Below are 12,082 nucleotides of genomic sequence, written 5' to 3' on the forward strand. Positions count from 1 at the left end.
GTTGACATAACCATGTACTGGGAAACTCAAAAAATCTTCTAGCTCTGACCCTGCATGTGTTTTGTGATGTGTGCTGGTATTAATGATAGATCCCGTTGGTTTGCACAACAGTGAAAAGCATGATTATAGAGCTTCAAGGGCACGCACAAAGTGTGCTGGTTTCTACATTTCAAGAACTGGTTACCACTAAAAAGGAATGATCTTGTACAATAGCAAGCAGCATGACTGAGAAGACGTTAGAAGCCACATCCAGATCTGTTCAGTTTATCATTTGCACTTTACTGGTTTGACAACTTAATATTCTTAATTAGTAAAATGAAAAAACTATTATTTTGAATTACTGCACACAGTCATAATACAAAAAAATTTATGAGGCTCCAAATCTGCCAGCCATACGAATAAAGAGTAGTACTTTGCTCTACAAAACAGTTAGGTCAAAGGGTTATTTTCACAAAATAAAGAGCTACTCAAAAAGCGGTAGTACTAGCCAGAGCAATTTAGAACAACTATTTTCTAGCTCTCAAGAAGCTTTTACTGAGAGTAAACTCACAACACAAAAACATTTATCAATCCATTGAGTCATTCAAGTTTCACTCATGGATTTCTTCTGTTTATAGGAGGAAGGCAGTCCACCACCACCACAGCCCCTGCATACAAGCAAATACATATAATACCAGTTCTTACACATGCAGCATCTGTTGCCATGTGCCTTCTCATTAGCTGATGATCACTTTGCAGATAACATCTGTTGCTATTGTTCCTATTTCTGTTTTCTATTGTTCAGTAACAGAATATGTGTCTTGGCCTTGCTTCCAACTTTTCCTTACTGAAAGAGATGGTAGTCTTCTCATGTTATGCCTTGACAATGAGGATTGTGGGATTCCATTGCCTTGCACTCAAGTCAACAGGAACAGTGCTGACTTTGCACAATGCAACACTGGAAACCCTTATCTGTGACATTTACTGCCCCATGGGATGATATTGTCATCAATAAATCCATACAACCCTGCTGGGCAGAGGTTAACATGACTCTAAGTTCTGCTTCTCACAAAGACTGAGAAAGCACATGAAAACTATTTTGTTAGGGGATTTACCCAATCCTCCTAGCAGTTTATAATACTTCAACTTACACTGAATTTCCAAGTTCTCAAAAATGTTAAGCCACATTTCAGTGTAAAGGGCAAATAAGTAAGTAAATTCAAACAAACAAAAAGCCAACCACACAAATGCAAATAAATAGCAAAATACCACCATTTTCTTTCTTGCAAGAGAAAAAATACCTGTAAACTAGCAGGAAAGCAAAAGAACATTTTAACATAGTGGCAATCCCTATAATTCGAAGAAGAGATACCACAAACCGTTCAGTGCCCTTAGGCTATGTAAAACAGAGAAAGGTTGCACTGGTATTTTGAAGTTTTTTTGTGGCCGTTTTTAAGAACACCACCCCCAAACAAAACATCACCATCACCAGCCCCACCAAAAAAAAAAAAAAAAAAAAAGAAAAAAGGGCACTTCACTTCTAGTTGGATTCGTTACAGTGCAAACAGGTTCCTTACATATCAAAATATTGTCCAACATACAAAGAGAAGTAGGATACAAAATATAGCATCTTCCAGGGACACCTTTGCAAGAAAGCCTTCTCTGCTGACTCACTGAGACTGCCACAATCACCTTCTTACACTACTGCCTTGAGAGAGGCATAGAAGCACTAAAGTGGTTGTTATGCTTTCTAATGATAATGTAGTTGCCAGGGATGAGTCCACCTAAAACATTCAGCACCTACTCCATTTCAAGTCTACTTCCATGAAAAGTATATCAAGCACCCAAAACATCTCCGGGATATGCAGATGAACACTTCAGCTATGCTTGCTGGTACCAACACAGAACTAAAAGAGGTAAGTCACAGAAATTTAAATATATTCACATCCTTTAATGAATGGACCTATCTAAAAGAACAAAAGTAACATTCTAAGAAAGGCCCCTCAGGGAACAATTTCTGCAGGGGGGTGGGGGAAAAAAAAGGCATCAGTGGGCTGTAGAACTGTCCCAGAACAGTTCTATTCACACATTCACTCTGCTATTAAAATTCAGTACCGTTTTCCCTTTTCTCCATTTTTACAGGTCTCAACAATTGGCAAGATGAGTTCAGCTAGATCCACAAATCTCCCCAAGTCATCCTGCTCTATTTCCTATTCCAACCACAATATTCATCCACAGGTAAAACCACAGCTTGTCTGCAACCATTTCAATTATACTAGCCTGCTGCATACCTACCAACCTACAAAAAATGTCCATAACAATGACATGCAACCTTTCATCTGCCTTTCACCCCAGCCCCCATTTTGCATCCCCCATGAATTAACTTGATCACATTGCAAGTTATTTATGCACACTAACACACTAACATCCAACTGTGGTACAACATGCAAGTTTAATATTGGCTCCATCTGGACATAACATTGCTGGTCACACAGACTTGCATTTCCTATTACTGGGGTCAGTCTTTAATCTAGCCCTACAGATCACCTGCAACTTGCAGGCACAGGCCACAGAGACATTGATTTATTCCCTTATAAAAACAGAAAATAAATTATGTCGTAAGAGCAGCCATCATTAACTTGATCTGCAGCCAAATTACTAATGTAAAAAAATTACTTAAAACAGGTTATTCCTTCCTCATGCAATGCTGAAAATGGTAATGTGATTATTATAAGACCTGTACTCATCTGACTAGCTCCCCAGGGGTGGCTTCTATTATTGTCAAAGTGACTTAACCACTGACCCTATTTAAAGATGATCAAGCTAAATGGGACAAATTCTGCCTTGGTTTCAGGTTGTAATACAGATCTAGGTAACAAAGTCATTCTCATAAAATGTTTTTATTAACAGCCATCATTCTATGTATTTTTAGGGAGAGTTCCTAAAGGCTGTAAAATTGTCTTCTACAGAGATCTGCACTTGACTTTCAACCTCACTAATCATGACTGCGAGCTCCTGGGATAAGCAAAAAAAGGAGTAAATGAACCATCCTTCCCAAATCCAAATATTGCCCTTCTGTATCTCTCAACACACCATTGCTACTAAGAGATTGCTAACACACAGGAAAGACTAGGACAGACACTGAAAATTATTCTCCACTTCTTAGTCCGTAATGGAACATTTTTTTAAAAGCAATAAAAAAAGCAGCAGAATACATTACAAGATGTATGCTGCTTGTTGGATTAGTTTAAGATAGCACTTACAAAATAAAAGCTTAGTTAGTCAGTCTTCATTGCACTATTCCAGACAACCCTCTGACAAAAGGTAGTCTGAGAGCAGCTGGTCAAAATCTTTTGGAAAGATTCCAATTCTGACACCAGAAGTGACTTGCTGAACACAAAAATGTTATTCATGTCTGTCTTTATCTTCAATAAAGAATTTCTGTGTTATTACTTTCTTCTTTTAAATTCCTTTCTGCCATTTTCTGAAATTATTTCTTATCTTTCTCTCTTTCTAATTTCATATTTTTTTTCTGGTAAGAAAGGAAAAAAGGGAAGATGGGAGAGCAAAAGTGCTGCAAAATGATTGCTGGTAATATTTATCTCTCATACTTAGTCTGCCAGTAACCCAAGCAAAACAGGAACAACAAAAACGCCTAAGAAACTATCAAACTCCTGCAAAAACATTTTTTTTCTTCACTTTTCTAATATCCTCTTCATCCATCTCAGTTCCTTGAAAATCTGCAGATCTGAACCTTCTAAAATGTTGTCACCTACATTTTCTTCCCATGTCAATGTAACTCATCCAGGAAGTAAGATTTTTTTTCCCCAAAGACCAGACCTTTTCCTGACTGGCAAGAAATGACACTCAAAACACGCTTCATAAGCTACCACTGAAAAAGCCTTAACACTTGCTGTGATACCACACACCACCTCTTCTATGAGTATGCATTTTCTCTGTTAACAGTGTCCCTTCCACTGCTGCTTTCCAAGTATCTTCCGCATACTCCTCCAGCACAAGGGGATTAACAGTTTTCAAAGAAAGCATGGAAAAGAAAACAGTTCACACATTCTTCCTGCAGATGCAGCTTAGTATCTGAAGGTACTTTTGGTGTCCTCTGTAGCAAGGACAAGAATAATAATTACTTCCACCATCATAACAGGTTCACATTTTAAGCTTAATCATGTGGTTTCACTGAAGTGCTCTACTAACAAGATAAAGGGGTGTTTTCCAGGAGCATGGATGGAATTAGATGAACCCTTTCCCACTTGCTATCAATAGAAGATCTGCCTTTGAAAATTTTCTACAATTTAAACCTCTGCTAAGAAGTAGAGCCAGCACTGACATATTCCAAAGTCAACTGGTGACAGAACAGGTTAATGTAGTATGAAATACTGAGCACCTGAGGCAGGCCACTTCCTACAACATCACGTTTACTCTCCATTTTTATGCAACTTCTGTTTTTTCTTAATGAAATGAAGCTGCTTTTTGGACAAGCTGCCTGCTGTAGTGGTGTGGTTTGTTGTTTTTTTTTTGGTAATAAAATATTAAGTGGCACCTTAGAAAATTAAATTCTTGCTCTGAGGCACCTCTTACCATTAGAGTCCTCCACTTCTTCAGCAGTGGTAGTGTCAGTGCTTTCCCATGCACTTTCAAGGAGTGCTCTTTCAGCTGGCTGATTGTCATGGTGGAAAATGAGCAGGAGGAACATTTGTAGGCATGTTCACCTGGGTGAGCGAAATACAGGCAAGTCATCAGCTCACAAAAGAAACAAAATGGGGCCCCCATACTCCTCTTACTGAACTTGGCAGTAAAACTCCCATGGACTCTACAGTGAAAGATTGATCCCAAAGAGAACAAACTGCACATCTCCTTGTTGGAGCAGTCTGGAGTCTGAGGGTACAGAAACCTGCTTTGGATGAAAGTATCACTTTCTGACAACTGTAGATCCTTGTAAAGTGCCTGCCAAAAAACCAGAGACCAGACTCTTAGCATGCCTGTGTTGCATGGTATGAGAAGAAAACAGACTCTGGGATGAAGATGGAGTCACTTAAGTATAGCACTTCCAAATTTCTTTGGGATCACAGCAACCAGAGAGGGTGAAGCCATCTGTTTTTGTTTCTGCATGCAGCACATCCAGTGTCATTATTAATGAAGAAAGGACACTGCAAAATGCTAACAAAGGTCCCTTCAAAAAAAAGAAAAAAAGTAGGGGGGAAGGGGAAGGTTGCATTTTCCTTATGAAAAACCTGACACTTGGCAGGACTATTCTTCACAGAACTGGTAACCAAGTCAAGGTTTGTTTACAAGAAGTGAACATGGCAATACCAAGAACAGTGCATATCTGTAAGGCTATGTGAAAGTGTCTTATGAAAGAGCACTAAAAGAAGTGAAAGAACAGAATTAATGAACAGTAATGAATTTAATTTTGAATACATTCCCAGCCACAGAGACAGTAAACAAGGGGAAACAAATCTTGAGACAAGATTTGTTTTGCATTAAGCATGGAGGTAATTGGAACACAGTTGAACTGTCCCAACACAAACAATGTGATATTATACAGGTGACAAGTTATTGCTTTGGAAGTGCCACTTCCATGTACAAGAGTAAGATTGGCCACACACAAGTTGCACATAAAGTACCAAAACTAATACAGGAGTGAGATATTCATGTATAGCAACAGGAGAACAAGAGTTCTGATAATGAATGAAGCAGAACATGTTTTCCATCTCTCAACAAATTTAGCAAACAAGGTTCTCAAACAGCATTGTTTCCAACACCAGAAATAAGTGAACCAATGGAGAATGTGAAAACACATGTTTTGTAGCAAGCCAGAGTAAGGACACCTGAAAAGATTAACAATGATCCTACATAAAAATAACTCCTGCCTCTCTCTTCCAGAAAAACTATGCTAATAATGGGACAGAACACAAACTCTTAAAAAGCCCTTTTTGGTACATCTGAAAAAAAACAGATCACTTAAGAGTCTGAAATGGTGAAACAAAAAACGTTTTTTTTTTTTTCAAATAGCATTCCTCACCTGCATATTGTATCAATTAAATATTACCTGTTAACAAATAGAAAACATTTTTTGTATAGCATGTACAACAAGTTGATCAATGGAACAGGATAATATGAGGACAAAAGAAACTCCAAAGTATAAGATACCAGTTAGAAACAGATATAGACCTGTATGGTTTATCACTATAATAGATTCCTGCATGACAGTAGACATCAACTGTTAACTTAGAAGCACCACAAGACATTAAAGCAAATAGAGGATGATTATTAAGCACTCTAGACATGACTAATAAGTATACCCACTATTCAGCTATAACAGTTCAGGTGAACATCAGTATAAAAGGATCTGTTTGAATGAAGAGGAAAAGCTACAGTCTGGCTTAACAGAAGTCTTCTGCACTTTTTTTACTGCTAGTTTTGCATTTAATAAAATTATTTATAAACATGCAAATTAATAAAACTAAAATTTTATGTGGTAAAAAAAAAACACCCAATGTGTTCTCAAAGCATTATGTTCCAGATTACATAGAAGGTGAGCAACGCCAATACTCTGTCTTTACAATTATCCATTTGTGCATACAGTGCATCCGGTGTCATAATTAATGAAGCAATGACACCAGAAAATGCTAAAAAAGGCCCCTCAAAAAATGTAAGAAAAAAAAAAAAAAGAACGTGAAAAAATTGAAATGAAAACAAGAGACAGCCCATTTAGAGATACCATAAACTGTTCTGCTCCACATCAAAGAAGATGGCACATACTGAACGAAAAGCAAATGCCAGAAACACTGACCGGTACCATCTGTTAGGCAAGAATGCATTTTACAGTCTACTGAATTTTGACCCAATCCCAGAAAATGAGGGAGAGTCAGACTGAGTAAAAGACTTTTGGATTCAGGATTTTACTGAATATAAGATCTCCGTTGACTTAAGAAAAATTATGGGGAACTGAAGTTTCCACTTCTGACTGGTAATGAGATGATTGACAAGAGACCAAAAAACAGTAACAAAAGAGAAGTTCAGAGAACCACTGTGTTACTGAAAAACTGGGAAGTCTGAGGAGAATTCTTTTTAACATGGTTATTCAGTAGTTTATATTTCTGAAGGACTGACTCAAAACAAAGCAAAGCTCTGCCTGAAAACACAGAAGCAATTTTTCTGTGATGTGAGCATCCATTTGGTAGAAATGGACTGAAGCAGAAACAGATCATAAGCCTTTGGAAACCATATTACACAAGTCATTGTGCAAGCACCATCTAGGCAACCATGAAATTGTGTTCTTGTATGATGCAAAACATGGTCCTTCAAGGAGTGTCCACTGATCAAGTTCAAAAGCATCAATTAATAATAAATAAATCCATTACTTACATGAAGAGGATTGTGAAGCAAATACTAGTTGCATGGTCTAAACTTTGGCTATAAAAATCTGGCAGGTTCAAACAAGGTAACACAAAGTAGCCCAACTGTACAATAGCATAAAGAAAACATTATTTTACAGTTGCTGAAGATAAAGAACCGTGTCACCTCCGTACAGGATGTGGGACTCTATACACTGGAACTGCTGCATACAGTTGGATTTCCTAGAAGGGACAGAATGCCATGGTCCCATAAACAGGAGGTTGGCAAATGTTAATCTAATCCACAACAGCCATCCAAGTACAGAACAGGGTCCTGGCACAAACCCTCTGGAATCCGAAATCAGTACAGGAAATGAAGTACATGTAACCATCAATCTATGTTTCTGTAGATGAAAAGTGCCTTTGGATCAATGGTGACTTCTTTTTTTTAATCAGCAAACAGCTATGAATTCCTCCTGCCTTTGCTCCCCAGTTTCCCATCTTCCTCCTCCACGTCAACCTGAATATGACATAGTGTAAACAAGTAATAACAAAAAGAACATACTTATAGCTCTTTTGTCATCTGTTCCAGGGACTTCCACAACTGGTCTAGTTTGCAGATTTTTAGATTGGTCAATATTCTGCTATTTGCAACAAAGCACATGTTTGAACTGTGGTTTGAGGGTTGATTTTTTTTTTTCTTTTTAACCACAAAAATGCAATTGTAGCAAATGGAGCCAGAGTTTTTTGACTGCAGTCTTCTGATAGCGTTTCAGTGCATGATGCATGACAGTACCAAGAGTCTAGGGCCAAGGAAGAAAGGTGAAGAAATTCTGTGTCTAACACCTTTGAATAATCAAAGGTGCAACACTTCAAGTTCACCTATCCTGCATGACACATCACCTTCCCAATGCCTGTTTGCTTGCCTGTATGGATTCTGTGCTGCAATACAGAGATAAGCAAGACAAATTTCCAGTACAATAATGGAATCGTGCCATTCTCAGTCTGCTGCACACAGACCTGACTCCCAAAGTTAGCAGTGTTTAGTTTTAACATGAAAGCCAGAGTAAAACTCTACCGAAACCAAGGTGCAATCCATAATCCTTTATGGAGGCACCTAAAGCACAAACCTAAATACAAACACAGAAGAGCAAAGCTCACTACCAATCCATTAAGAAACCAATGGTATAAGCAGCCTGATTAAATTATCTTAGAAACAAGCAGAAATAATTTTTAAATCATTGATATAAAAGAAAACAAACAAGCAAAAAATCAAGTTCAAGTACTCATCACTGGTTTTAATTCTTGTCCTTCCAAAAACATTATCCAAACTCCCACTGATTCTAATAGGTGCGCAGGCTGGCCAATCCTGACTTGGCTTTGAAAATCTTACCCAAAACCTGATTCAAACCAGCATCTCTGATCAGCAACAAGAACACACGGGCCATTTCAGCTCCTGTACTGCAAAACAGAGAGAAAACTTACCAGCATGAGCCTTGAGTATATGGGTTTTCAGGCGGCTATTGTAAGAGGACTTGAATGGGCACAGTTTGCAACGGAACGGCTTATGGTGTCCATGATGGGTCTGCATATGACGATCGAGACTTGAAAAGGGAAAGACAGAAAAGGGATAGATAGAAAAGGGAAACATGAAAGAGTAAATAATTTCAACTATTCCTTCAGACTCAAAGTAGAACAATTAACAGCAATAATAAATTAAGTATGAGGCAGAACAGGCTCAACTATCGTTTCTTATAATCTCTCTTAAGATTTAATCGGTCTACTTACAGAATAAAGTAGAATCTAATCTGAGGAAAAGAAGCAGAGCTAACAAGAATTCTGTTATGCAGAAAGCAAGCCACTGAAATAAACTTGTAGGGCAAGATTAGTACAAATTATACCTGATCCAGACTTAAAAGACAAGTTGATGAGACAAGAAACAGACAAGAACAGTAAAATAATAATTACATAATTTTTCTCTCCTGGCAAACATATCTGTAAAAATATGCCCCCTTTCATCCTGTTGATGAATGCTGGGTGAGGAGGAAAGGGCAGGATGAAGCCGAGAAGAGTATTTTTGACCAGCTTTACTGAGGAAGCCTTCTTTTGCTTACAGCAGCAAAAGCAGATTAGAGATCCTGCTGTGTGGAAGGTGCCAGCCGGCTGCGGTTGATGAGTTCCAGGATTAAAAGGCAGCAGAGTTTCAAAAGTAACAAGTTGAGCTTCCTGCAGAATCTCCCACACAAGAGAATGGGTGGCAAAGACCAGCCTCTACTTTCTTGAAGGAAAGAAACAGACAGCCTGAATGCTGGGAGTTAATCAGAATCTCCTTTCTCTCTACATTTTCTCGTAACAGCTCACTAAAGTTTGGAAGTGAAAAAAGGATGTTTTCACATATTGTAACAGAAGATCAAATCTTTTCTACGTTAGTGAGTCCTGCAGAGTATTACAGATCCTACACTGTGGCTGTCAGCCATGAATTCACACAGTATCTAATGGCAGGCAGTTTCAGCTCGGTTTGTAAACATTTCTAATATAGCCTCTTCTTCGGACACATTCATGCTTTGTGATCTAGTCTTAGTTTGAGTCATCTTACGCAGCTTGATGGAACAACAACAGGGTGGATACAATACACTGGAAGGAAGGCAATTTGCCCGAACTACTGCCCACCTGCCACCTTTGTTCTGGATGTATTTCAGACTTATCTCCTTTTATTTTTCTTAAATTGTACTGTTATTTTTCTACTGAATATCAACACATAAATCAAGTGGTGGTTGTTCCACCCCTCTCACACTACACAAGATCATCACGGGATATTTAGTCCCACACTGACAAGAGTTTGAGCCAGAAAATATGTATTTACAAGAGCTAACACTATAGTCTATGTATTCAAAGGTCTGATGACAGCAAAAAAATAAAAATAAAAAATGAACTTATGTCTCCTCTCAGGGCCACTTCATACAAATTCAAATTAATAGAAATCCAGGACAGAGTTTGTGGCAAGATAAAATGTACAGCTCTTCCAGAGAAATGGGAAAAAGGTCTTCTAAATAAGAAAGACATCGAACAGTTGCAGTGAATACTTCATAGAACAAAACTTGTTTTAAATAGCTGACAGGGAATGAGCTTACTTAACTATTAAAGAAGACTGCCAAAGACGTATATATTATCAAGCTACTATATACCTTAAGGTATTCTAGAGAGTAATAACTAAAATTACATTCACAAACACACACTTGGCCAGGAAATTCTTCTGAAGGCAGGTTTTTAAGTTTTGGTCACATCTGGGAGAAGAGTGGGCTGTTTATACATTTGGTTTGATTCCTTTGACAGACTATCTCCCAAGGAAGTGATTGCATCAGAAACAAAATTAAAAGATGAAGCAGACAACTTCAACAGCAGTAATACCCACTTGTTATCAAGTTAGGTGATACCTGTAGACTTCTTCCCTACTATCCCCCACTTCCTGACTTACCCATCCTTCTTCTTGTAGGACAAAACTTTATTCACTTCATAGGTAGGAAATAGTGTGACTACAGACCAAACTCAACACAAGTCTGCTTTTAGAAGCAAACCAGTTTATGAGGCAAGTAGAAGGTTGTATAAAGTATGTGAGGTTAGGGATGTTTCCCACTTGTCAGCCTTGCCAAAGCGAGGTGGGATATGCCCAGCAGTACCATTCCTTCCCCCACTCCCTTTCTAACTGTTGGCTGCTCACTCATGGATCTTTTCAACATGAATAACCAAACTGTGGCATTCATTTGCATCACTGTGACACCAGCAGAAATCCTGCTTTTTAACATAAGGAGTTTAAAAACGCTTTTTATCATGCTTTCTCTCACATATGCCATTTGACTGCAAAACAGTGACATCTTCACCAAATTTAAGAGGGATACTGAAAGTGATATGAATGCCTACAAGGTCTCTTCTTTTGTTAAAATGGTAAATAAGCAGCTTTCTCCCCAGAAATTAAGAGAAAACATGTCATAAACTTGTGAATCAGTCCAAGACAACAGTGGAAAATATTCCACAAGAGCAATTTTGGGGGGCATGCCATATATTTATGAGCATGATTAGGGAAGCATATCATAAGAAACATGACTGTTAATGATGGCTATGGATCTTGCACATACTACATCAGACAAGGAAATAGGCTGGGGGATTCACTGGTATAGCACACTGTTGTGAATTTGAAATAATTACAGATGGAAATTGCATACTGTAACTAAGAAAAAAAATCTAATTTTAAGGTAAGTTTATGACAGTTATTTAACATTAGAAATGAAAACTCAGCCATTCAAGAGCTGTAGTAATTATAAACAAGGTAGTTATATGCAGCAGAAGTTTCTTATATATGAAAGATTAAAAAGGAAAATATTTTTCTTTCATCTTCTTGGCTTGTTTAGCCTCATGCATTTGGCAAGGTTGCATTAAGTGGTGGGCTTCATTGTGTGCCTAGTGAAAGAAGTCTTATTCTTTTTCTTAAATGCTTTTCCCCAATGCTCAAAAAAAGCCCCAAAAGGGCTTAACTGAATTCAGGAAGATATAAAGATGCAACCTTTTATAAACAGGCAATCATAATGGTCAAAGATTTTGCAGCATAGAAAATAACTAAGCGCTGAGAAAAGTGTTGCTCAAGACCAAGCTGAGTGCACACTTCAGTATCACAGAATCATGGAATGGTTTGGGTTGGAAGGGACCTTAAAGATCATCTAGTTCCAACCCCCCCTTACCATGGGCAGGGACAC

General features: G+C 38.0%; 1 protein-coding gene across 1 annotated transcript in view; it reads right to left on the minus strand.

The window, feature by feature from the left end:
- LOC104512953 (zinc finger protein 462-like) overlaps window positions 1–12,082 on the minus strand; it is a gene marked incomplete at its 3' end in the record, with an annotated part of 35,390 nt that overhangs the window by 13,072 nt on the left and 10,236 nt on the right. The window contains 3 exon segments of the mRNA XM_010156149.1: window positions 4,576–4,596; window positions 4,599–4,706; window positions 8,820–8,938. Coding sequence (XP_010154451.1) covers window positions 4,576–4,596; window positions 4,599–4,706; window positions 8,820–8,938 — 248 coding nt within the window.

The sequence above is a fragment of the Eurypyga helias genome, unplaced genomic scaffold (genome assembly GCF_000690775.1).
Source record: "Eurypyga helias isolate BGI_N326 unplaced genomic scaffold, ASM69077v1 scaffold9917, whole genome shotgun sequence".
NCBI lineage: Eukaryota > Metazoa > Chordata > Aves > Eurypygiformes > Eurypygidae > Eurypyga > Eurypyga helias.